Below are 25876 nucleotides of genomic sequence, written 5' to 3'. Positions count from 1 at the left end.
AGTGTTGTTCCAAAGCAACAGCATCACGGGGGTGGGGGGATATAAAAGGCGTATCGGGGGTGTTGTGCTGTCTGCTAGCCGTCAACGGTGACCTCGGGGTCCGGCCTCCCTCAGGATAGGCCGAGCGAGTGACGTCTCATCTCCAGGGATGACAAGAGGGATGTCTTTGTCTGTCGTCTTCTTCTTCTTCTGGGAATTGGACGAGCCTCAGCGTCGGAAAAGAAAAGAAAGGCCCTTTTTGCCGGAGACCCCGTCCCGCCGCTGACCTCCGCCACCCAAGAAAAGCCACGGTGAAAAGAAGGCGGCCATCTCAAGATGGCCGCCGAGATGATGACAGCAGGGAGAAAAAAGCCAATTGGGGAGGAGATCAAAGGCCTTTCACGCTGCTCCAGAAAAGGGGATCAGGAATACGGGAACGGAGACCCCCCAACTCACACGTCCTCTGCGGCAATTAGACAACCGTGAATGGGGGACGGGTCAAGGCCTGCCCGCAGGATGGCCTTCTTCATCTTTTATCCCAAATGGCTTTCACATCACACACAACAACACACAAGACGCACAATTAGGCGAACACTAAAACAGAAAATGCGTACGCAACAAACTAGTATACTAATGAAATATATCATCCACAAGCAAGACTACACAAAACCGATATATTAGGTAGCAATTTTTTCTGGAGGCACAAAACGCAGACAGACATCACTGACACTAAAAGGCCACCCAGAGTTGACGATGGGTGTCAATCACAGCAGTCGCCTCGGGCTCCCCTGAATCGCAACGTTTGATGTCACCGTCATGGCCGCCCTGACGTCCCTCCAGTGAGACCTCCCCCGGAGGGATGCCGGGACCCCCAAACCTGCTCATTAGAACCAGCACGTGTGATCAATGCGGAGTCATGATTTCTTATCTTCATATTCCTACTTTGTAGCATTATAAATTGTCATAACATTACTTTGTGAGTTTAAAATTACAATTTCCTTGTGATTTTACAAAATTTCATTTTTTTTCGTTGCTGTGTAGTAATTGATGTTGCTAATGAGGTTGAACAAGTCCTCTGAGACGCAACCACGACGGCCATGTTGGTGTCATATGAAGGTGCGATTTGACTTGCTAATGTGCAGCTGGTACGTATTCACATCTTCATTAAAGTAAAGTCTCGCGCTACGGGTGTCCAAGTGACGCGACCTCGCCGCTTCCTGGAAGGCAGCTCATTAATATTCAGCAGCGACACTGACGCTAACGAGACGCTGAGGTGTGAGGGTCGACGACATCGTCACGCCTTCTGTCACGTAAACACGTGCGTGACCTTGTGAAGGTCATGTGTGGCAAACACAAAGTGATGAAATAGTGGATGGCACTATGTGTGTATTTTACTCACAATTATTAAAAAATTTCATTTTCAGGGAGGGGCAGAGAAAAGACACTTCATTTTGTGTAAGTCTAAATTTATTGCCGTTGTAATGCCAGGCAATAATAAATATTTTTTTTAGAGGTGTATCTTTATATATAATACATAAAAACATGAATTGCAGTAAATGAAATAAAAAGTAAACAAGTCTGTCCTTTGTTGTTGTGTGGTTTCGGTTCTCAAAAGTATTGAAAAGTAAAAAGTTCATTAAAAAAAAGAGCGAATGCAAAGTCCTTACAGGAAAAAAGTGGGCGAGTCCTCAGTCTTGTTCGGTTTACGTTGTCTTCTTTTTCTTAACGTTTTTGTGCTCGCTGTACTGCACCTTGAAACGACATCAACACAAAGAAGAATATCTTTGTTTCATTGTCATGTAACCACCCGGCCGTGATTTGATAAGAACTAACATGAAGCTGGACATGAAACTGTTTGCATCAACCAAAACACTCCATCTTACCTTCTGTACATCTGAAGGTACCCTGCTCAGGAAGTCCAGCACCTCGTTGTTGTCGATGGCGAAAGGGTTGCGCAATCGCTTGGTGAATTTATTGATGCCTAGAATTCAGGAAAAAATGTGAAAACTAACTCTCCTGGGAAAGAAAATTGATAAGGAGTGGCTCTTACCCCATATTAAGACAATGTAGCGCATGGGGATGTAATAGGTGAGCACGGTGGCCGTGCTAAAAAGTAGCAAAGCCAGGCTGGACAGGAAGGGCTCGGACCAGTTGAACGTGCTAAAAAACAACAAAAACACACAAAATTCTCTTACAAAACCGACCAAACATGAAAAGCGAGCTCGTGAAAAGGTTACTTTTTAATCCGCTCCCCGAAGTTGGCCACCTCATCCAGGAAGGTCTGAAGGCTGATGACGATGTCCTGCACCATGTGGATCTTCTCCATCAGACCTCGGCGCTCGGATTCCTGACGTGAGCGGCACAAATTGACTCGCTTGTCTCCGTTGTAATTCGGCGGTTATAATTTACTACCTTCTCGTCGTCCTCCTCTTCGTCACCTACGTCCATACTGCTCTGAGAAGAACCGCGGTCAACATTCACGTTAGCGGAGGAATACATTTATCAAAAATGTGAAATAAAGATGACACTCACCAGGTCTTGACTGTCATGCCCGGAGCAGATCTGTATGTAGTTCCATGAGATGAGCAGGACCAGGATGAGGGGAAGCATGTAGAACTCCCAGTGCCACACCATCAAGAGGAACACCTGCAGGCATGTCATTGATGATCCGTCAGCCAATCAGAGAGCAGCAATTACTGCACTTCCTGTTTGAACCAGTACTACTTCCTGCAAATTATGAACCTCACTTGTTAAGGCACACATTGATGAAACACAATCCACATTGTGTGTATGATAATAATAATAATAATAATAATAATAGAAAGAAAAAAAAAAACAGCTACCAAATGTCACAACCGGCGGGATCTCCCAATTTAATGCTGGAGGAACTCGCGGCATGCCAGAGCGGTAATCCCTGGGAGCTGAGCCAAAGCAGGGATTTAGGAAGAAGGAAGCAAATAAAAGGTGAGGCGTTTAGAGTGAGAAGATGAGAGCAGATGGCCATGCAGTGTCTGTGTGTCAAAATCTCAACCGAGGACCGCCCACGTCCGTTCGGCTTACAAAAACGGAAAAAAAAAGCGGCGTTATGGAGTCATTATTCTGAGAAGACAGTCGCCACGGGATCCCGGAACATGCTTGGAAAAGGGAGCCGCAACTTTTTTGATCCATTTCTGGGAAATTTCCAGAAACTTGAGGATAAACAAGTCGGATCAATCAAAGCCAATGTTCCTGCTCTGTTCCTCAATCAACTCACTCAACTGCCTAGCCCCTCCCTTCTCAGTTCCCATTCACCGTTATTTTGCCTGCAATTGCCAAAAATTAATTCAAGTACAAAAGTCAAATACTCACCACAAAGGCCAGCAGGCTCCTTTGGAAGCTCTCCCACTGGAAGCAGCTCTTCACATACTGCAGGGTGGACGTGATGGCCCGGTAGAGCGCCCGCACACGTTGCACGTTCCTGGCTAGAGCCTGACAAACAAATTTGGACGATACATCCAAATAGTCCCTTAATGTTTTTTTTCGAGATTTTTTTGGGGACAAAAACTTCAACGTAACTTCAAAGAGTAAATTAGCATGGAGCTGCGCTATGGTATCCGGGATCCGACGCAGGATTGGGTGGAGGGGGGGGGTTCCATGTTGGAAATCTGACCTGATTTTGTCCAACATGAAAACAAGCAGTAGGAGCGGCAGCGCACGTCACAGGCACTGTAAGCCAATTTGGGCGTTAGCGGGCGATGTATTGTGTGGCAACAATGAGGCTTTTGTGGGGCGTACAGACAGTCAGGCACCCGCTCTGGCACCCTGTCTCACTTACTGTATATCAAACTAATGTGGCAGAACACGGCACGGTCGGCGGCCATTAACGCTCAATTCAAAGCAGCGGGGCCGCTTTTGCTTTTACTGCTTTCCACCAGGGGAGGAAACACTTGGACTGGATCTGCTGAACCGGGGGGGTGGGGGGGGGGGGGGGGGGGGTCGGATCGGATCATCACAAGTGTCGCATACCTTTTTGGAAAATTTGGGATTATCTTCCATGAATTGTCTCTCCCGGGGCTGGAATGTTCTTATGCTGGCACGGATCTAGATTACAAATATTGAAATTAAAAAAAAAGTCAGAGGAAGTTGGAGCTTTGATGAGACTCACGGGGTTGAAAATCAACTCCAGCTCCAGCGTGATGTTTCCTTTGCTCAGGCCGCCCAAGTCCTCCTTCTTCAGGGGCAAGGTGATCTGCTGCTTGCTGCGGATCTGCGTCCAGCACAAATACACACACACACAAAAAAAAAAGGGTCAGAGGGGGCGCGGGACCGACCGGGACGTGAACCGGACCGCCAGTCGAGTCGGATCACGTCTCGACGTGACACGCGATGCCGACGCGACGCTGTGGGGAAGGTGTGACGAAGGAGGAGGCGGCTTGGGTACCCAGAGCAGAGGAATGGCCACTTTTCCCAGGAAGTCCGGAGCTTTGTCTCCGTCCTCGTCGAAAACCGTCACCAGGAGAACCTCGTGGACGTCCCACACGGGACTGGGAACGCACAACAATGATTTCTCCTTAATTCCATGTTATGTGCATTATTTGGAGTTTAAATGTCTTAAATTATTACCTTCTCATTGTGCATACTATTTAGTAGCTAAATTCCTTTGTACTGCAAATTTTCTTAAATATTTCGTGATGTATAAATATAGCGACAGGTTGCAAATTTTTTTAAGGTTCAAAATTCTTGTGTACGTTGATTCTCAAATTTGGTTGCTGTGTGCATTATAAGCTACATAAATTCCTTTTTGTGATCAATAGCTGACATTATTTATTTATTGAAATGAATGAAATAAGTTTGGGGCAATACTAACAAGGTGAAGACTTTCTTCCACTCAGGCTGGAGGCTCTTGTAGACGGTATGCGTCTGCAGCCTGTCGTTGCAGAGTTCCAAAACGCAGAAGGGGTCGCTCTTGCCTGCGCCACAAAAACCACAAACGCTCACAGCGAGTTCCCAGCATGCAATGTGTTTGCTTGAGCTTACCGTTGAGATCGGCGGACATCAGGTCGCAGGCCTTGATGACTTTGACTTGGAGAAAGCCCACATCGCTGATGTTCTTCAGGGACCGTTGAAGGCTCTGAAAGGACGAGTATGATGCTAATTCATGTAAATGCAACATTATTGTCTCGTATTAATTATATTAGGTTTTTATTGGTTAATTTAAATTTTTTTTGTTAATTTTCAAATCAATAAATATTTTTTGCAATAAGATTAAGGGGAGCTTTAGCTATTTTTAACATCAGTTTACAACGTTAAGTTTTCAAAGTGTTGCCATTATAAAGAAATAAATCATCATTTTTGTTTAAAAAAATGTTTTTTTTTGAAGGGGCGAAAAATTTCCAATATAAAGAATTGTTTTTTGTTAAAGAAATTTTGATTTGCATAACATTATCGTACTGCAAATAATGGCCAGCATCTGGCCACCTCACTAACGCTTTTTCCTGACAAATGCTGCCACCTAGCGGTCTTTAAAAGAAGGACACGAACAGAAACATTCTTGCTATTACTAAGAAATCTTTTTTTTTTTTTTTTGAAATTACATTTGACTACAATTTGGCCAAGATATCTTGGGTTTTTTTTGATGAAATTATTATTACAGGTTTTTTTTTGTTCAAGACCAAAGATGTCACTCCTTGGTGGAGGTAAGAAACACAAGTGAGTTGTACTGGTACTGACATAGTTGTCCAGCTGGTTCTGGTGCTCGGCCTGATCGTCGAGGGGCGCCACGGAGAGATCCGAGATGGACACCCCGCTACAGGTGCTGATCGTGACCAGGAAAACCAGACGTCCTCGGCCCGAGTCCAACGACAGCGTGAAGTGTTGCCTCTCATCTAGGGGGACGCCAGAAAGATCCACCTCACACCTGCGTGAAAAAAAAATCAAATCCAATCAAAGTAGAACCGACGTATACAAAAAAGTCAGCGTACAGGGACTCACATTCCCAAACACTCCTCAGATCGTCGCCCCTCTTTGGACCAAACTTCCGCCTCCAGAATGCTGGTGCCGTCCTGGAAGTAGTTCAAGGTGAACTTCTCTCTCCACTGAGGCTTGGACACCCTGCCGACATTCTGCATGGGGGGAACGTAAAGAAAAAAAATATGTTGTTTAATATTTCTTGCATTATTTTGGCATTTAAAAAAAAGTTACTAAACATTTATTTATTTATTTTATTTATCTAGTCATTTATTTATTTGCACCTTGCTCTTGTATCGCTGCTCGCCCAGCCGGAAGCGGACAAAGACCTCTCCGGTCGGCATGTCCGCGGGAATGTCCTGCCCCTCCACCAGCGTCACCTTGACCACCGAAGTCCACAGCTGGCTCCTCCTCAGCGACTCAGACAGCCTCGTGCTATGCTGGAAAGAAGCCAACTGTGAGAGACGGAGTGCCAATTAAATCGATCCAGCCGGCTTTCCTTGAGGAGCTCCTGGCAGAGGTGGGAGGAAATTACAGATGTGCAAGTCGGAACTCGGTGTCAAGTCTCTCGCAAGTTACTTTCGTTACTCTAAGTCCCGTCTCTCAATACATGATTCATATGTTTGACCCGAGCAAGTCCTGAAAATAAATTTGACTCCAGTCAAGTCATGATATTCTCATCCCCCACGTCTGCCTCATGGTTGGCACCGGACCGTGCAGATGTACCTAAAGTGTTATCTATGGCACATGGTGGGTGAAGCAGGCAGTGCCGCATTGTGGTGGCATGCATCATGCAGACATGCACGTGTGCTCAATAGCCTCCTAAAAGCATGCGCAATCAAACAGTAAACACGGCAGGTTGTTCCTAAAAAAAAATGAAAAAAAATAACAAGGCTCACTGTGGTTCTGGGTCTCACTTTCACTGGAAAAAAAAATATAATAATAATAAATCACAGTTTATATTGAACTAAATTTCTGGATAGCCACAACATCCTGAGAGAGATTCAGCCCAATTCCTCCTTAAAACCAATTATAAATAAAATAATGTAATGGTCGATAAATCTGACAAATGTTTTTATGAACATTAAAGAACATTTCAAACCAATTTGTTTTCATAAACATCAAACACTATTCAGTCTTCACACTGTAAGTCTTCATTAATTGATTAAAATTTCAACCTTATAATAATACCTATATTTATTAACCTTATAATGTAACCTAATATTCATTCACCGAACATCCCTGAAAATAAAAACGGTAATGATCTTCTATTGCGATCCTTTGAGCAGGTTGAATACAAACAACAAATTGTTAGTGTGGGCGTGGCTTACCCGACTACTGCGTTTTCGGATTTGTGGCCAGCGCTGTGGGTCGGCGCATGCGTGTTAGGTGCGGAACACAAAAGCACAGTCACGTTAGTTAGCGGTGGATAACACAACGCAACACTTATAAGACAATGCACAACAAAAAAAGCTGCAGCTAGAAGCTAAGCATCAAGGCGTGCAAAAGCGACCCCTACTGGTCCACGGCGGCTGCCTTCATCTCTTCGCTTGAGGCTTATGTCCAGCAGGATCTCGCCCATGTCGTCCTCGAGGCTGTTGGGGTCGTCCAGACGCAGACACAGCTCGTTGACACTGCACAGACGAGAAGAAAAAAAAAAATGAATTAATTAAATATCACTTTAAAGCTAACAAATTAGTCTTCAATAAATAAATAAAAATATCATCTCCTAACTGTCACAGACAATTTGTTTTTAAAAATATTATTTAAAAAAAATGACATGGCTCACTTGTCCAGGTCCAGTTCGCTGAGGAGGATGCTGGCCGAGCCCATGAAGTCGTCGGTGGTCAGGTCACGGTCGTACACCTGAGTTGACACGGCCGCCGTTACCATGGTGACCTTTTTTTTTTTTTTAAGAACATGATGGCGACCCACCTTAACGTAAAGCCACTGGCTGAGGTTCCGGACGGGGATGGAAAAGTTCTCATTCCACATGGGGTTGAGATTCTTGAGGACCACTTTGCTCTTGTAGATGGTCTTGCCTTCCAGCTTGAACTTCACGTAAGGGTCGCTGGTGCCTGAAAATGGAGACATAAAAATAAAATCATGTATGAAATCAATACAAACCAAATTATTTTTAAATTCACATTTGCAATATGGAAGACTAATTTAGCACATTGCTGACTTTTTTTGTACTGTTTTTTTTTTCCCCCCCAACAAAACAAAGTCTGGAGCACAAAAGCCTAAAATAGATGTGAAAAAAAAAAAAAAAAGGTCAACTTGTATTAAAAAAAATAAAAAGTCAGATGTTGCTCAACATTCACTGGAAGTTGCCTCATGTGACTTCCAGTCAAGAAAATCAACAGTCGCTTCCAAGATTATGTTTTAGCTTGATGAGCCAAACTTCCTGTTCTGTTTCCACTGTAAATTTACTACCAGTCGAAGTCACATTGTTCTAATTAGCGTAGTGAATACAGCGAATGCATTTTGTTTTTGCTTCCATTGCAGATTTATCTTTTTAATACTCCTCTTTATAAACTTGCAATTTCAATCGATAAATCGCTAAGCCAAATGCAGTGCATCCTTCAACTACCTGTTGATGATTAACCTGAATGTCGTGTTAATAACAAAATGGCTAATGACACAAAAGGGCTTCTGGGCGTCCCCAACAAAGAAAAATTGGACTTTGAGCCCTGGACTACTGTTGGGCGGACGGTAAACAAACATACAGTAGCAGGGCGAGGCTCAGATGGGTTACAAGGCTCATCTATTTAGCAAATTTGCAGTTTTGCGTTTGGGTTTTCAGAGGTTCTATTTACTAAAGCGGAGGAGTTCTTGTTAAGGAGATTTGATGGTACGCATTATTTAGACAAGACTTTTTTTTCGGGGCGGTTACATCAAACGAGCACTTAGTGAACAGTAAAACGTGTTTATCATAAGATTACTAGATAGGCGAGTATCTATTGTTAGTGAAATGAGCTGAAGTGAAACGTGATGAGTGGAGTCATTGTAGAAAAAAAGGAAATGCGATAAGAATTTTTTTTTTTTTGCCGTTTTGAAGTCTTCGTACCGCAGCGGTCCCTGATGACAAGATTCCGTCCCTCCTTCAGGTTGATGGTGAGCAGGAAGGAGCTCAGAGAGTCTCTGCTCCCCTCAAAGTTGCTGGAGGACTCCATGTTACACTAAAAACACACGCACAGTGTACAACGGATATTATCGTAAAAACATTCCTCACCTATATCACATCAAAGACGTGCTAGCAAGACATGCTAGCGAAACATGCCGCGCTTCCCATTTTGAACTGGACCTCAACTCCAAGTGAGCCCAAGCTCAGAGGAGCAGCCGTTCTTTAATGTCCTCGCCAGCAGCTGGGCGGCGACGATGACACGAGACACCTTGTCGACGATACCTCGGCTTTTGTGCCTGGGCCGCTAAAGCTATTTACTCAACGGCGAGCTTTCGTATCGCTCAGGTGATGCACAATGGCGGCAAAGGTGAAAAGACTGGAGTCTGATTTGCAAACAGCATGAAGTATTACATCACAACTCTTGATCACGGGATGTGGGCTCACCTAAGTTGACATTGTGTACATATTTGAGTACACTTGTGCAGTTAATCTACTAAACTAATAACATAGACAGGCAAGGAAGGCTCAATGGATAAAGCCATGTGGTAAACTTCTCAAGACGACGCAGAGAAAGGTCCAGCGGTGGAAGCTAGCATCTGATGGGCTGCTAATGGCTAGCTGCTCAATGTACGCTACATTAAGTGCCCACGTACAGCTAAAGCATTTTAGGTGATGCAGAGTTCACGAGTAAATCCACATCCTCGTGACACGCATGCAATCATACGCACACCTGCGAAGGAATGTTGACAGTAAAAGTTGCCGGATGGGATATTTTACAACCGCCGTGGGATGATTGTTACGGTGGAACGCAAAAAAAATACTTTGGAGGCAGCAGAATCAAACCCTCGAGACTCAGTTGTGTTGTTAAAAGAAACGCTCGTGTTCCGGGACCCGTCCTGAGCAAACACACCCGGGTCATGTGATATATATTTGTTTTTTTAGGTCTTTCACAACAATAAAAATAAAAATTACAGGCAAAACATTGGCCTTGTTTTGACAATACTTTGCCTCTTACTTTTGTGTTATGTGTGTTTAACTTTATAACAGGCTGGAAAAACCGGAGAAACTCTGCCCAGGTCTACTAATTTCTCCATGCAGATCTTTTCTCCCACAACATACCTGCGAGCCGTCGTCCGCACCGTCCGGACTGTACACGGTCATCATTTCGGGCAGGGCGAGCTCCTCAGCCTCTATTCCGCCGCCGCCGGGGCCGCCGCCACTTCGGGTCGATAGCCGTTGCCACGGTGAGGATCCCTCGTCCATGTGCACGCTGTTGAACGACTCCTGAGAGGACGTCCAGTCCGTGTAGTCTGCAGGCACCCTCAGTGTGTGCTGACTCCCTCCTCCTCCTTCTTCCCCTCCCATCGCTGAGCCACCTCGTCGGGCAGGATGGGCGAGTGGCGAGGTCGGGCTGCTGTAGCAGGGCGCGAGACTCTTGCGGAGGTAGGGCGAGGAGGCAACGGGGCCGTAGATGTCCCGCCTCAAGTCTCGCATGTCGGGCACCGAAGAGCTGAAGCGGTGGTCGATGGGGGACGGTTCCGGGGGGGAGGCGGCGGACCTTTTTGTCCCCCCGCCCGTCTTGTCCCGCCGCAGCTTCCGTCGTAAGTGCTGCAGCATGATGGAATTGTCGCCGTCCTGCTTTCTTTAGCGAATGCTCACCAACATCTATGGCACAAAAAAAAAAAAAAAACAATAACAATGTTAGTGTTCCTAATTTTAGACAAGTGTAAGAAGACAATTAAAAGAATTGTCAGTATTTGAGTCTTTTGTAGATCTTGAAAACACTAAAGGACAAAATAATAGCATGAATGGTGTTCAAGTCGCAATGAGTAAAGTATCACACTTTGTTCAAACTCACCTTTCCGGAATTTGAACAAGGTGCTAAATGGCCATGGATTGAGGCCAAGAAAAGGAACAATAACAATGCTGTCACGTTTACAAAACACAACACGCAACCAGGGTAACACGACGCCAGACACGAGAGTCTATGCCGCGCAAAAATGGGATAACGTGAATATTTTTTATGATTCACAAAGCTATGAACGGATTTACGGGATACAATTCATGTTAAAAAAAATGCCACGTATGTATAATTATTCAATTATTTACAATGAAAAATCATTTATCAGACAAATAATATTTTTAATAATTAATAGATGAATTAAAAGTTTCAAATTTGTAAAGTTTTATTAGATTTTTTTCTTTATTTATTTTTGTCTTTATTTCAGGCAAATGCTGTTCTGTGACAAAAAACAATGTTAACTTTTTAAATTTCATTCTTCTTTTTTGGTAAGTTGACTTTGATTTGTTTACTTTAATGTTAATAAGAATACAATGTTATGAAGAAGTGTAATTATAAAAAATTTATGCGTCTCTTTATAATATACTGTAGAATTGTCATCGTGGCAGGGAATTTAGGGAGAGTGAAAGGTTTTCTTTTTCCGTGTGGGGGCGGGGCAGAAAACAATCGAGCATTGTATTACTCTTGATCATGGAAATGTTGGCCGAGTCGGATTCAAGAATCATTTGGCAATGTGTGCGAGTCCTACTTTGCCTCTAGCTAGTAAAATGAGTCGCAACAAAACCTGTGCACCGCACGGCGTCTGCAGATCAAACCCAGCAAAGTGCTTGCGTCATAGGTCTGCAGCCCGACCCAAATATGGGGATTAGGAGCACAGCTAAACAACACAATTTCAGTAGAAAAAAAAAAAAAAAAACACTGGGCAGGCAAAACCTGAGCGAGAGCATCAGTCCGTAACGTAATCACATCAGCCCATAAGTACACTTTTCATGGACACATCATGAAAAAGAAACAAGAACCGAATGTTCATGGCCAGACAAATGTTGATGACCTTGACAGTGATGGCTAAGAAAACAAAACACAGCTGGAGGATAAATGTGGTGTTCTTTTTGCAAGGCTGATTAATGGATAAGATATATTGAAAATCAACCAGGACTCCGTTTGACTTGATGCAATTGCATCACGAGCACACTCGCACGTGCAATCTTTCCACACCATGTTACTTCCTCTTCCAACCATGAATCAAGTCATTAACCCACAAAACGAAACTCTTATCACGTATTTCGAGAGAAGTGATTTTCACCGGATCTTAACGCCTCTGCTTCTTTTTTTTGTCTTGCTGTCAGTCAGCGAGCGTGCGAGCTAAACAACGAGAGCGTCGTGTCGGAACACGATGGGGAGCTCGTTCCTTGTCGCCCGTCAGACCAAAGTATGCATCAGGAAATAGGTCTTGTATAAGTTAACTGCGACCAGAAAATGATTATCAAAATGTGGTCAGCTTTTATCTGAACAAACATCTGAATTTATTTCTTAGTGATTAAGAAGAGCTCAGTAGGTTTATGTTCATTTAAGGATTACATTTTGAGGTTTGGGTTTTAGATTAAGAATGAGTCTTAGAGGTCAGAGTTTGGGTTAGGGTTATGTTAAGTGGGTTAGGGTTAGGGTTAACAGGAGTTTGGGGTTAGTTATAGGGCATATGACAAAGGTCCGCCACACACCAAGCAAAGTATCTTAACTGTCCCAGAGTCAACCAGTTTTTATGAGTGACTAATCAGTGGATGGTAGTATTGAGGCAAATCAATATTTGAATATTCACCCCTGTATGACATCACAGAAGTAACAACCAATCAAAATGCACATGAACTTTCACAAAAAAAAAAGTTTCACATTGTGTTTGACAAAAATGCTACATTGCTAATTTCAGATATACCAGTAGCTAAAAAAAAAAAAAAAAGCAAAGTGTGGAGAGTCTGTAACCGAAAGGTGGAGTCACCCTCTAGAAAGATCAAATTTCTAATTTGTTTCCTCTCTCTGTGACCATCTGCTTTGCCTTGACAATTATTTTTGTGGTTCGAAGTAAAAATATACACTTCAGTACATGGAGCCTTAAACATGACACACGGTCGCAATATGTCGCAGCGCATCGGTAAGGGACTATAAGAGCCGTGGTATGCAGCAGGAGCAGGAAGCGTTTTTCACTTTTGCACAACTTTCCCGAACGAACGTCAGTTTGGGTGAATCTCTTGTGAATCAACTTACCTGCATGACGGACCGCCCTGTCGGACTCTAAAGTACACAAAACACATGTTGACGTTTATTTACCTTGCAGGCGACGGCGGAGACGCTTCTCCCCACGACGTAAGTCGACTCCTACTCCCTGCTCGACTGCGACACATCCCGAGTCTCGACGACTGCGAGCCTCTAACCTGCGCCCCCGCCCCGACATTAGACAATAGTTTATAGTAGGCAACAAAGTACTTCCGGTAAATATAAAAATAAAAGCTTTCCCGGGAGATTGGAATAATAATGTCTCGATGATTTTTTTAAAACATTGAAATTCTGATACTACACGTATATATTATATATATAATGTTAAATCGGCAACAAAATATGTTGTATTTAAACCCAGAGACTCGTTGTGTGAGTTTAAAATTCACATAATATTCAAAGTCCTCTTTTTTGTTTTCTTGTGCGGGATTTGTTTTCATCAAAATGTCGAGAGGGAAAAAAAAAGATTAGATCGTTTGTATTTCTTATCTTGGCCTTGTGAAGTTGTTTAGACTGTTTTGCAAAGATTGAGCAGGAAGTGGTTCATTTCCACGGGAAAACCACAGAGTTCGCAAATACTTGCAGCACGTTTCATCAATGTCACTCAGGGCCTGAGAGTTTTTGAATAGTAACAAAAAATAATTAGCCTTTTTTTGTGCTTGTTTTTTGAAGGAGGCGCACTGAAAGCGAAAAAATCTCACTTTTGCGTGTCAATTGAGGGGTAAACTGTAACGGATCAACTCCCCCACTAGGTGGCACTAAAACTGCATTAGAGCTCACTTTACTCAAATACGAGCTGCCCGTTGTCTCCCAGTATAAAACCTTGAGAAATACAACCTTGGGGGTAACTCATAAATAACAACAAAAGTAAAAATAATAGATACTGAACTCTATCACAATTTGATGGTGATATTTTATTCATGACAATATAAAAACTTTTTACAATCTATTTAAAGCTTAAATTACTGCTGCTCATCCCACTGGCACACGTGTCTCTTGAGCTGACACAGAACTTCTCCCCGGTGTGTGTTCTCATGTGTCTCACCAAGGCTGAACCATTACTTAATGCAAAGGTGCAGGCAGAATAGGCAAAAGATCTTTCTCCAGTGTGAATACGTTCCTAAATGTCACTTCTGAATCTTTTCCCACAAAGTGAGCAGGCAAAAGGTTTCTCTCCAGTGAGCGTTCTTGCATGTCTTGCAAACTGTCGCTTCTCCACAAAGTCTCTCTCGACTGACTTTTCGTGTGTATTATTAAATAGCAACGCTTAATAAAACTTAAGGAGCAGACTGAGAAAGGTTTCTTCACAGCGTGCGTGTGATTAAATGTCCCTTTAAAGTGAATCTCTCAGAACAAACTGACCATGAGAACTGTTTGTTCCCAGTTTGTGATCTCATATGTAGAACCAACTCTGAACGTTCACTGAAGCTCAAGTTACAGTCTGAATCAGCAAAATGTTTCTCTCCGGCGTGTGCTCTTTTCCTTTTTAACAAAGACTTCTTGGGAAAACATTTGTCACTCTGACCACATTTCACACGCTTGTCGTAAGTGTGACACGTTTCGTCAAATTCACAGTCTTCAGCCTTTATATCGGAAGAGTGTGGCTTCATGTCGTCGCAATTTGATAATGGAGCGGGGATGCTGTCTGTTTCTGATCCTCCACAGTGGTCTCCATCATCTTCACTCTTCACAATGACAGTCAAAGGAAACGTGGTGATATCAAACTCCTGCTCTTCCTCTTTGATGTGGGGAACCTCTAGCTCCTGAATGTTAGGAGCTTTTGGCTCCTCTTCATCCTGAACGTGATGGCACTTTGGCTCCGGCTCCACAAGATGAAAATGTGTTCTGATGTCTGTAGAATGCAAAAAAAAAAGGTCAAGCTTTACTCGGTAGTAATTGTGGGTAATTTTAAAGACCAGATACGCAAAATAAATCAATTTTATCTCCAAAAGGGGGCGCTGCAAGAACGTTTGGGAACCACTGCACCACATTAAAGATAGCAGAATTCGATAAAACAGCTTTTTCATTATTTTTTTGGAATGAACTTCAAGTCATATTCAATCTAAAATTATTCCCACTACTCAGTATTTATAAAAATATTTTTAAAGTTTCCCAAAAGAAACAATGATGTCTACAACACCTGCTCTCTGTTATGACACCATGGATTTAATTTTTAAGACATATGCTGAAATATACGTCACCTTCAGAAGATGAATCTCCACAGCATCTCAGAGTGAAACAGTAAGTGTGGTCCTCCAAGAAGTTCGAGTGGCTTGCCTTGGTGGCAAGACCTTCATCGGGGTTGGCGTCGGTGATCCTTTTACGTAGGATTTGTCGATTTTTACACTCTGTGATGTATTTGAAGATATTGGGAACAGCATTGGGCTTGAGCAATGCTTTTCCATCTGCACGTTTACACTCTCTTTGACTATCGTCGAAATGTTTCTGTAAAACCAAACACAGAACTTTTATTGGCATTACTGAAGTAGTTTTCCACAAACGATTTCTCCGATGCCATGTCTATCGTTTTTTTTATCAATTTATTCTTACATCAGGGAGACTAAACTTACGTCACAAAGGTAGGAGTAGTCATTTGGTTTCCAACCATCCTGGCGACATACTTTCTCAGCCCATATTTTTCTTCTCTTGGCGTCACGGGGAAACCTATGGAGCTTCACACCTTTGACACTTCGCGACTGACATCCAACAGCCACGCATCTGGCCATACTTCGCTGTCTCAAGTTCCAGAAATTAAGGAAGATTCACGAAGAAGAAAAAAAATGATTCCACGCCGGCGGACTGTGAGCTGCAAGATGGCGTTCGGGAAAATCACGTGACTAAATACAACCAATCTGCGTGCGGAGCGTCTAAAGCGGAAGTTCTACGGCAAATCCACATGGGTAAACAGCGACACACAGGGGAAATAAAGTACTACAAAATTATCTAAGCAATTTTCCTTTTTATAGGTGTATGTATTGGATGCGAAGTGATTTTTTAAAAATGTATAAAATAATAAACCACGTTTGTTTTCAACATTTAGAAAGCAAAGCACAAGCGTAGTATTCTCGGTAAGCGTTATAGTGTGAAAATGTGTACAGTGGACCCCCACATAATTATATTTGACATTCGTAAATTCACCGATTAACAAAGACGTTTTTAACCTATCTTCAGGTACTGCACCAGGAATGTTTTCTGACAGAATAGTACCCATGGGCCCAGTGCCCTACTCACTTAATTGTGATTTTTTCTAATGTAGTAACACAAGTAAAAAAACATTAGCTTTTCTTGTGCAAAAATACTGTCTTCAGTATATTTCTTGTGTTTGAAACAACAAATGATGACTGTCGGCCGCATAGATCCCAAAAAAGCATTACGCTAATAATACAAGGCAAAATGGCAGCCACCTAAGATGGAAAATGTGTGCTTGGAATAATACAAGATTCATACTTGATTACAGCCAAAATGATATATTAAAGATAAAGTACTATATACACAACAATAGTGACATTTTTTTGATAATTCATAGAGAGCAATATCCTCATCAGCATCTTCTGGTATGTTAAAGAAAATGATTTTCCTTTTTTCTGAGAGGGGGGAGCAGGATGTGGTTATTATTGCTTTAAGAAACCCTGAGACCAGGAAGTGCGTCAGTTGAATTTGCATAACGGTGACCAGTCATCTAAGTGACCCAGCTGTCCATGCGAAGACGCTTGGTCGCCGCACTCTCATCAGCCTCCGAGCGAGCCACAGCCAGTGGAAGGAAGTCAGGGCGACGGCGCGGAGGATGCTCATTCCGCTGAGCGGCGCCCTCGGAAGGAGCCGAATAGCCACGGGGGGGAGGCGGAGAGGGGGGCTCGTCCTTGATGCTGATGTTGCTGTGGTTGTTGGTGGTAGGAGGTAGGGATGAGACTCTAAAAAATCAAATAAAACATTTGTAACATCGTGGCAAATATATTATTTTAAAACAGTTTGAATAAATGATCCTGATTGAGTGAATTACTGAAAACAATTAGTTATTAATTACATTATTTATTAAAAGAGTACTAAAACGAATAGTTACATCTACACAAACAGCTGATGTACAATGCAACACAATATTATTTATATTATATTTAGGCAGTTTTTTATTTGTCATAAAAAAGACAACTAGATATATTACCATGTGCAGTTTGGTTGTTTGAAAAAATATTTTTCCTAAATACATCTTCCGTGTCAGAAAACTTGTTCCTTATGGTCAAGAAGCAAACACAGAAATACAATTCCCATCATGCACCGGGAGCGAGAACAGACCAATCGCGGGGAGGTTGCATGTGACGTCACAAGCAACTATAAAACCAGCACGCAGCCTTTCTCGCTCTCTTTTCTAGAACAAATCTCGTGTAGTGAAGGCGAGGCTAGAGAACGAAACGAATGTAAGTACAGCTCGCGTACAATCATTTGCATCATTGGTGATGTTGTGGTAGTTGAACGTTTTTGTATCTAGTTGACTAAAAATCGCATAAAATCATATTTGAAACAAGAGCGGAGGCTAAGCTACAGCTGGGCCACACACCACGTGGTCGGCTACTTGCTAGTGTTAACATCTTGGCCCGTTTTTTTTTTTTTTGGTGTGCGTCTTAAGCAAAATATTGTTAAATCCAATACAATGTATCGCAACCATCCAGTAAGGCTCCGATCGAAGCCGTTGATGCTCTTACAGTAGCATTCTTCGGTCAAACGGAAGCCGATAAGAAAACTTTAATTGACGGTCGCTGTTCAGTTCCATCAAATAACTGAAACCGCAACAATTTTTTGGAAGGACATTTGTAACCAGTATAACAACCAACAAGTCCAAAAGATCTAAAAGCATTGTCTTTTTCTGCAGGTGTTAGGCTCGCAAATGTCTTAGGACTACAAATCAAAGGTATGTGTGACCTCTATAGTAAACACCACAGTGGAACTGCTGCCTATATATAATTACATTTTGAGCAGGCTGTAACTCAAGGACAGAAAGATAATCGAAGTTGCACATTGCAAATGCTCAAACTAAAAAAAAAAAAAAAAGGCAAAGGCAGTACCATAGTTGATCCTTCTCTGGCTATGATGACCAACTTGCCCTCACTGAGATCTGTGACTGACTTATTTTTTTCCCTGAGCCACGTTGTAATCAGTTACCTGATTTGATTAATGTAATCTCATCTAATAGTCAATTTCTCTGTCTTAAAGGTGGAAAGTCTTCAGTGGAAATCATCAGGTAAATCTAAAATTCGAGCAGAACTACCTAAATGAAAAGGTTTTGTAGCGTTATGGTTAATCCTGAAATATAACCACGATGAATGTATTTTGTGCATGCAATTGCTAGCGGCTACAGGCCTTGTGTGTGGCCTGTGTCCTTCTGATGTATGCAAGAACATCGGGGCGGTCTTTGACTGTGCTGACTCTACCATGGCAGCAACAGCCACTCAATTGTCCTACAGATCAAAAATAGTATTTTTGCTCAAAGTGTGTTGTGTTCAAACTATTTTAAAAATGTTTTTGTTTTTTCTGTCTAGTTTTACCAAGTGTTTGAGGCCGACACTTTGGGTAAGTCATTTATTATGGTTTATGCTGTTTTTTTTTATGATCTATGATGACTTTTACAACAAGAGACTGTTGGATGAGTCTTTCGGATATGGGACTGAGATCTATCCTATATTTATGAATATTGTCTAAATGCCTTTTAAAATTACACTAAAAGTGACCTTTTTTTTTTTGTTCCTCTCAGGTCTTTGGACGTCACCCGGAGCTGTTTCATGCTAGCTTGAGTGCGTTAATGCAACTTGTATTGTCTGTAATGTAATTTGTATTTGTTAATAAAATATTTTTTAAGTCAATGCTGTTTCTTGGATATGCTACTCAACATAAAGGGGGTTAGTCATGTAAATGTTCGTAGGGAATCCTAGACAGTCTTGGTGTTGGCCAAATAACTGCAACCAATTGCCCCTCCCAAAATATTCTAGTCAATTGTTTGGATTTAAAATGGGCTTTAACAAATGTAGCTGGTGTTTTTGAAAAATAAGTATTTGCATCTTACCCCAGTGAGGTGGTCATCTGTTGCCATGCGGTCATGGAGTTTAAAGGAGCGAAACTTGACAGTTCAGCGCTGTTCAGTTCATAATCTGACAAAAAAAAAAAACACTTACCCACTTAGAAATATTTTTGTACATTTAAAAATGAGTACTAGTCATTAAAGTATACGGAATGTAGATAATTCTGCTAACAGTGTGTTATACCGTTATATGCAGAATTGATGGTGCTGTAGAGCAGGTTGTGCTGCGTCAGGCTGGGGGTGCTGATGGAGACCACTGGTGTGCTCAAAGCTGAACTCGAATGACACGGTTCACCCTGAAAACACGCAACCATCATAAATACATGTCGGCCATGGAAAATAAAGAAATTCTTAAACATTTTTTCTCTCAAGTCTGAAATTTCCCATCAACTATTCAACCTAATTGAGGCAAACTCTTCACATGCCATGTCTGACCACATGGTGGCGGTATTATCTATATTTTCCTTTCTGATCTCATTGATGAGAACGCTCCAAGTTTTCTTTAAAAATAGTTTGGGATAATGATTTTGTGTTTAACCACTAAAAGTGCAGACAAAAATGACAAGACTATAACTCATTTTTTGTACACAAAGTACAAAATAAGCAGACAAATGTCATCAATTTTTTTTTTAGCCACAGGAAGTAGAAGTTTGCGTGGGTTTGGTGTCGCTGCGATGACCGCACCCTGGATGAGGTCATCTGATGTTGCAGCGCACAAACCCATGTGCGGGTGACAAATCGCGCATAATCACTGATAGTGTAGTTTTCACATCGCACGGAAAGAATTCCCGCTCACGGACTCTAGATACAATAAAGTATTTTGATACATTGATTTTTACAATATTCCTTCATTTTACAAAAATAGGAACTCATGTATTTAGGCTTTTTAAATTTCAAAGTTAAATATGAAAATATTTGAAAATGCTTTTCCCCCTGATTTTGAGAACGGATTAATAGTGTTTAAAAATAATTAGGTGAGATAAGTTTGTAATATATATATATTTTTGTTTCAAAGTTAAAACCTGCTGGACAAGTCACAAAAGAAGCAACACACACACGTACCAACGTGGCCATCCCAGCTTTGGACGCAGGGACGAGCACTCGCAGGTCAGACTTGCGTGCCGACATCGGCGATTTGGGCGGGAGGATTTTTCTAGATGATTCCACAAAGCCATTCACTAAAAAAAAAAAAGTCAGATTTTCATCATCATAACTTGAAAAAGCTCAAGAGCAGCAATGCGCCAGTGCAGTTATTTATTATAGAGGAGCTCACACTAAATTATTGAGTTTGACGTTATGCAACGTCAGCCCCGGTACGAGGAGCGGCCTTTGGGGAGGGTGAGCACAAAAGTGAGCAGGATGAAGATACCGAATAAAGAGGACGCAATTGAAAATGGCTGCCACACTCAGGAGCTACATAACATTACGACAACTCAAACCTTTGTGTGTGTGTCTGTGTGAGACTGTCAAGAGGAACACACCTTCTGGTCCAGATCCGTTGTGCAGCATCAGATCAGAACTACTTTGCATGTCACCTGAACGTAACAAAAGTTGATGGTGTCAATAAATTCACACACACGGTTCGTTGTAGACATAAATTGTGTCATTGTGGTTCTAACACATAATGGATTGACTAACCAAACACACACAGACATACACACACCTGCGTTGGTGGTGCCGGTGGACCTGTGTGTGGCGTGGATGTTCCTGTGCGGTTGAGCGTGATGCGACGCCATGGCCATCAATCGCCCGTCACTGCTTCCTCCTCCTTCCACGTGCGCCAAGTTTTGCTGCGGCACGCTCGACGACTACGGAGAGGCGACACCAGGATGTCAACACGTGCTATGACCAGATCAACTGGCCTGAGTGGGTATCAAAAGTCTACACACCCCTGTTCAAACACCAGATTTTGATGATATCACAATAAGTGTAGATGGTTTCAGCAGACATTAATATCAATCTTCATGAGAAGATTGTGGATAAGTATTGTGGCGAGGAGGTGTGGTGTTACCCACCATCTTGTGGCTCCTGATCATGTGGTCAAACTCGTCGTTGATTTTTTTGTATTTGGCTTCAGTGTTTGGTGTCAGGGCATAGGCGGCGCCGTCGGCCGCGTCGGGGCTCTCGCAGCCTCGTTGCTCTTTCTTGTTCAGCGCCTTGGGGAGGAATATTAAATGCAATTTGTAGATAAGCAAAAAAAAAAAAAAAAAGTCCTAAATGACGTCAGCGGTGGTGAATTCTTTGAAACGTTATGACAAGTGATGACGCGACAGGCGTCACCATCACAGCTGCACTTTGGTCACGCAAGTCGTTCTCGTGCCGAATGGTCAGCAAAAGGTTTCTTGGCGGCGATGACACGAGCTGGAGTCAAATGTCAACGCTTTGCAAAATATTTCCGTCCGCCATGTAAACCACGTCCGGGCGTTACGCTAACATGCGATACACGCAAGCAAATGAAATCGAGAGCGGTTGGCACAGGTGCCTTCTTGTGGTTAGCAGCGGCTTAACGGCTGAATCTCATGCTTGAGTGAGGGTGGGCAAAGTATGGCTCGGGGACAGCCATGTTTTGGAACCCGGCCCAACGAGCGTGACCAAGAGCACAACAATGAGCTCCTTTTAATTCCCATAAAAAATCTACTCAGGCTAAGTCTCACCTCCACGATGTCTGCGTTGGTCCTGCTCTCGTGGGGCTCGTTGTACTCGGTGTACTTGAGCAGCACCTTGTCCATGTCGGTGCTGGCGTACTGGAACAGCTTGTTGGAGCCGTTGAAGACGATCAGGGCGATCTCGCAGTCGCACAGCACGCTCAGCTCGTACGCTTTCTTCATCAGGCCGAACTTTCTCTTCATGAATGTCACCTGCACACAAATTACTGTTAAATTGTGTGATTTTTTTGGGGCCCTAAAATTAGCTAATTTAATCATTATTATATTAATTGTCATTTTTAAAATCAATAACAGATTTAATTCTGACTATAAATGTCATTTTTAAGGGTATTTCAAATGAACACAAGCGCTGTCTACATACAGCACACAGATGGGTAACGAAGAAAAAAAAAAAGAGAAGTTACTAAAAGCGGAAGGCAAAGTGTGTAAATTTAGACAAGGAGAATATAAATACACATCAGCCTACATCCAGCTCGGCCAAGACAAACTTTGATGGGATGTAAACACCGCCGCATCCCACGGCGCCACGTACAAGCGCTCCTCTTTTTAAACCAATTTCTCAGGTACGCTTCCGTCAAATTCCAGAAAAAAAAAATGGAACAAAACATAACGCTGCACTACAGAACAGATAAAGCGACATTCCTGAAATAGGGAAGTAGGAGCTCAGCACACAGCCCCCCTCCAGTCATGGAGACGCTCCGGTCCAGACGTGCAAACATTAAACACAAACACATATTTATTTCCTCGCCCGCGTGGCTATTTACAGCGCCGCCACCTCGCTCGTAGACAGGCCGCCGTTTGTTGCCTGATATATTTAGCCAGCGTCGCACCGCGTGGGATTCCAGCGGGCGGCGGCGGGCGACGCCGAGCTCGCCGGCAGACGTCCGGGAGAGAAGAAGGAAGAGTTGTGTGTCCCGCCCTGAAAATGACAGGGTGCCGTCCGGACCCGGCTAACCCCAAATTGCCATCCTTACCGCTGAAAATGTTGAGAGTCCACAGAAGGATCCTTGAGGGATTCCTTTGCAAAGCATCGAGTATTTGCTGTACTATTTTTAACAGCAACATCAACAAGTTAATTAGCACCCAAACCACAAGCAACAATTTGTTTACATTACGGAATCTTGATTTTTCTAGATCAAGTACCGGAGCATAAAAACGGGCGTATCCTGGTTTGATGCGCTCGTTTGGCAGTTTTACATGAGTATTAAATGACATGTCAAACTCCAGTCCAAACCAAAAGCAAAGTCACCGACCTGCCGGTTCCTCTCATCCATGATGCGGGTGATCTGGATCTTCTTACGCCCCATTTCCAGAAAAATAAACGATGTGCGCGAAGCGCCAAGACGGAGAACGATGGAGAACGAGTGAGCGCCAGTGGAGGTGGTCCTCAAAGCATGGTAACCTGTCTAGACACATAAAATGACACTAAATTGACACATTAGTGCTGGATATGTAAATAATATGCAAATGACAACGAGATTAGCTTTGACCTTTTAAATCTCAAGCGCTTTTCTGTCATCACCTACCTCGCCTCACCCTCCCGTCTTCAAATCCTCCTCAGCAGGAGTGTCTCTCCTTTTTAGAAACAACTTTAGGGCTGATCTTGCCCTTTTTTTTTTTTTTTTATCCCGCCTCTCCCAACACTTCCCTCTCTGCTCTTAATCTCTTCCTGTTTTGTAGTCTAGTGAGGTAATTTATTTCTCACGTCCCTGGCTGGATTACAGTCATGAAGATGCCGCAGAGTAGCAGCACCGCCTCACCGCGAACATCCAAAAGTTGAACTTTCACAAAAAGTGTGCAAACATTTGTTTGCTTGCAGTGCTATTGCTAGTTTAGTTTGCGAACTGGGCTCATACATGTTAAAATTAAATCTAGCTAGCTGTTTTTTTAAACTGCACACTTCAACGTGAATAGAGATTTTTTTTTTAGGTCATATCACCCAGCCCTAAATGATGCTGATGTCGTTTTCTGGCTAAGATTTTCCCACTGATGTCATATGGCGGCGGTTCAGATGTGTGGCGTGTTCACATCACTTTTAAATTACACGCTTGCCTTTATGAGCCCAATTGTAAGTCCAAACTTGACCACACGGGAGAAAATATGTGTCACGAGAAACATGTCATGTAATTAGCATCATATAATATAATAATGTATTATAAAACAATGATCCTTTGAAAAAAATATAACCAAAGCCACACTGAATAATGTATTTGAGGTATGTCCAATTATTTAAATACAAAGTTTGTGATTTTATTATCAATCAAAACTAGATGACAACGATGACAATATCCACCATTATTTAACCTAGAACATCATGAAAGGTGCTAAGAAATGAGAATGATGACTGTTATTATTTTAAGAGTCTTCATTATGATCATAGCAATGGTACGAGCATCATTTGGGTGTCCTAAATAAAGTGCTATTAGATGTCATGTATTATTATTATTTTTAATAAAGTAACAAGACAAATTGCCATCATTAACAAAGCCAAAAATCTGCAAGACCATAAACTGTCACACTCTACTGCTCCCTAGTTCAAACATTTACATGCGATGGTTTGGGGAAAAAACCACACGAGCTCATTAATCATAAACCACACAATTAAATAAAAGCAACAAGGACTATTTGCATCTGCACAGATTTTAAGCAAACAAAAAAAGCATTTAGTTCATGTATATATAGATTTTCTTTTCACTGTACAAAAGTCTCCAACATCAATGCAGTATTAGACTAAATCACGTTCTTGTGATCGCATTGGTGATTGGCCCCCAAAATCCTGATCGTGTAAACCAAAGCTTTAGTTTCGTAATAGGGTAGAGAATTACTGATGGAGAGGTCAACAGTGCCACAATGAAACAGCACAACATGGAAAAGTTTGTGCTGTGAAACTGAAACAGTTCAATAAGGAAATTAATTTCAAACCAGTTTAAAAGAATGTACACACTGTATACACAATGCACGTGTATAATTGGGCGTAGTAAATAAGTATATGCAAGTGAAAATTGTTACTATTCCTGTATGTCTGCATTTTATATGCATGACAGCATGTAGTTGAGTTTGCACGGAAGCAAGACGTTTAATTGATTTTAATAGTGAAAGGTTATGTTTTACAGTCACGGGATCAAATTGATAATGCAAGTTTGTATTGATTTCATTTCGTACTTATTTGAAATAAATGTTCAGTCAATCGACAAATAAAATATTATTATTATTAAGAATGATAAACACGGTCTGCGCTCTTGATGTTCCCAACTTCCCATCCCAAGTTAGCATGACTTTTTAAGGCAAAAACATCATGAGGAAGCGAGCATCCTTCATTCCTCGAAGCTAACGCGGCTAGCCGGCTAACGTCACCGCTGGTTCACACTCAAAAGTTGCTTCATTGCTGCCCAAAGTGTCCAGAACAACATGTTCTCGCTCCGCGGTGTGATTTAAAGTCCAAAGTGAAATACCAAAACATTTTTTCAACTTTCCAAACAGCGAGTTCGAGACGTCAACAGTCGAGTTGCAAACGCTTGTTTTTATCGGCATAAAAGAACGATAGGCTCAAAGCATCAAAACCGACTGGAGTTCACTCACCGTCGCCTACTTTCGATGAAGACGAAGGAGAAGATGAAGGGGAGAAGGAGAAGATGAAAAAGGACGGAATAGAAGAGGGAGTCAGTGGGTGGGAGGAGACGACTCGACCGCTCACACGCTCACATCCTCCCCGCCCGAGGAAGCTCACGCTCGGACTGCAAGCCGCGCCCACCCCGCTGTCGTCTCCTTGACTACGCGACAGTGCGACGTACTTTTTCCACCTTGAGAAGTACTCGTCGTTACTCGCTGAGTACTACAGTACTTCTTTAAAAAGTTCGTTTCTCTTGTAAGAGTAAAGACACGCCATGACATAAAGTTCTGAAATGTAAAAGTACTTTTTTGTTCTACAGTGTCAATTGCTGTGGATACTTAATGACAACTGGTGTCGCTTAAATTTCCCCTTGATTCTAATACAACAAAAATACAACTAAATAAAAATATTT

General features: G+C 42.4%; 3 protein-coding genes and 1 non-coding gene across 6 annotated transcripts; 1 reads left to right on the top strand and 3 right to left on the bottom strand.

The window, feature by feature from the left end:
- Positions 1-1428: 1428 nt before the first annotated feature.
- Positions 1429-13335, bottom strand: LOC125966677 (multiple C2 and transmembrane domain-containing protein 2). 2 transcript variants are annotated; one of them, XM_049717060.2, is made up of 22 exons: positions 13176-13335; positions 10172-10717; positions 8996-9107; positions 7861-8003; positions 7715-7791; positions 7445-7559; positions 7257-7289; positions 6210-6365; positions 5950-6080; positions 5689-5875; positions 4996-5089; positions 4826-4928; positions 4400-4502; positions 4124-4225; positions 3985-4059; positions 3328-3447; positions 2512-2625; positions 2392-2433; positions 2217-2326; positions 2030-2139; positions 1863-1960; positions 1429-1730 (listed from the first exon to the last, which is right to left on the bottom strand). In XM_049717060.2, the coding sequence occupies exons 2-22, from the start codon at positions 10667-10669 to the stop codon at positions 1683-1685; spliced, it is 2571 nt and encodes an 856-aa protein (XP_049573017.1). In that variant the 5' UTR covers positions 10670-10717; positions 13176-13335; the 3' UTR covers positions 1429-1682. The 2 variants fall into 2 exon arrangements, 1 of the variants encoding a protein (XP_049573017.1); XR_007480512.2 differs by lacking the exons at positions 1429-1730; positions 1863-1960 and having other exon boundaries at positions 2102-2139; positions 2392-2428.
- A 679-nt stretch (positions 13336-14014) lies between these two features.
- On the bottom strand, positions 14015-15952 carry LOC125966724 (zinc finger protein 260). The gene is made up of 3 exons (XM_049717147.2): positions 15692-15952; positions 15323-15566; positions 14015-14973 (listed from the first exon to the last, which is right to left on the bottom strand). Exons 1-3 carry the CDS (start codon positions 15845-15847, stop codon positions 14426-14428), a joined length of 948 nt encoding a protein of 315 aa, XP_049573104.1. The 5' UTR covers positions 15848-15952; the 3' UTR covers positions 14015-14425.
- Positions 15953-16572: 620 nt separating this feature from the next.
- LOC125966715 (myocyte-specific enhancer factor 2A) lies at positions 16573-25603 on the bottom strand. Of its 2 annotated transcripts, none has more exons than XM_049717131.1 (10): positions 25434-25603; positions 23108-23260; positions 21843-22046; positions 21204-21344; positions 20852-20996; positions 20670-20723; positions 20251-20366; positions 19373-19484; positions 19174-19258; positions 16573-17032 (listed from the first exon to the last, which is right to left on the bottom strand). In XM_049717131.1, the coding sequence occupies exons 2-10, from the start codon at positions 23159-23161 to the stop codon at positions 16801-16803; spliced, it is 1143 nt and encodes a 380-aa protein (XP_049573088.1). In that variant the 5' UTR covers positions 23162-23260; positions 25434-25603; the 3' UTR covers positions 16573-16800. The 2 variants fall into 2 exon arrangements, with proteins under 2 accessions (XP_049573088.1, XP_049573089.1); XM_049717132.1 differs by having other exon boundaries at positions 23108-23256; positions 25434-25600.
- On the top strand, positions 17786-17926 carry LOC125967848 (small nucleolar RNA SNORA16B/SNORA16A family). The gene has a single exon (XR_007480917.1). It is a non-coding gene; the product is annotated as a small nucleolar RNA SNORA16B/SNORA16A family (small nucleolar RNA).
- Positions 25604-25876: the final 273 nt, after the last annotated feature.

Source organism: Syngnathus scovelli, chromosome 4, assembly GCF_024217435.2.
Source record: "Syngnathus scovelli strain Florida chromosome 4, RoL_Ssco_1.2, whole genome shotgun sequence".
NCBI lineage: Eukaryota > Metazoa > Chordata > Actinopteri > Syngnathiformes > Syngnathidae > Syngnathus > Syngnathus scovelli.
The sequence above is the reverse complement of the archived record's forward strand: the minus strand, read 5'-3'. Positions and strand labels throughout refer to the sequence as shown.

What these genes read in the sequence shown, in the direction of transcription:
- LOC125966677 (XM_049717060.2), bottom strand. Translation starts at nt 10,669, where the DNA reads ATGCTGCAGCACTTACGACGGAAGCTGCGGCGGGACAAGACGGGCGGG. An exon ending in AAGGCAGCCGCCGTGGACCA is followed by an intron (nt 7,290 to 7,444) that starts GTAGGGGTCGCT and finishes GCCGACCCACAG; the next exon opens with CGCTGGCCACAAATCCGAAA. An exon ending in ATCCCAAATTTTCCAAAAAG is followed by an intron (nt 3,448 to 3,984) that starts GTATGCGACACT and finishes TTTGTTTGTCAG; the next exon opens with GCTCTAGCCAGGAACGTGCA.
- LOC125966724 (XM_049717147.2), bottom strand. Translation starts at nt 15,847, where the DNA reads ATGGCCAGATGCGTGGCTGTTGGATGTCAGTCGCGAAGTGTCAAAGGT. An exon ending in ACTACTCCTACCTTTGTGAC is followed by an intron (nt 15,567 to 15,691) that starts GTAAGTTTAGTC and finishes TTGGTTTTACAG; the next exon opens with AAACATTTCGACGATAGTCA. An exon ending in TGGAGATTCATCTTCTGAAG is followed by an intron (nt 14,974 to 15,322) that starts GTGACGTATATT and finishes TGCATTCTACAG; the next exon opens with ACATCAGAACACATTTTCAT.
- LOC125966715 (XM_049717131.1), bottom strand. Translation starts at nt 23,161, where the DNA reads ATGGGGCGTAAGAAGATCCAGATCACCCGCATCATGGATGAGAGGAAC. An exon ending in TGGATGAGAGGAACCGGCAG is followed by an intron (nt 22,047 to 23,107) that starts GTCGGTGACTTT and finishes ATTTGTGTGCAG; the next exon opens with GTGACATTCATGAAGAGAAA. An exon ending in CACCGGCACCACCAACGCAG is followed by an intron (nt 20,724 to 20,851) that starts GTGTGTGTATGT and finishes TGTTACGTTCAG; the next exon opens with GTGACATGCAAAGTAGTTCT.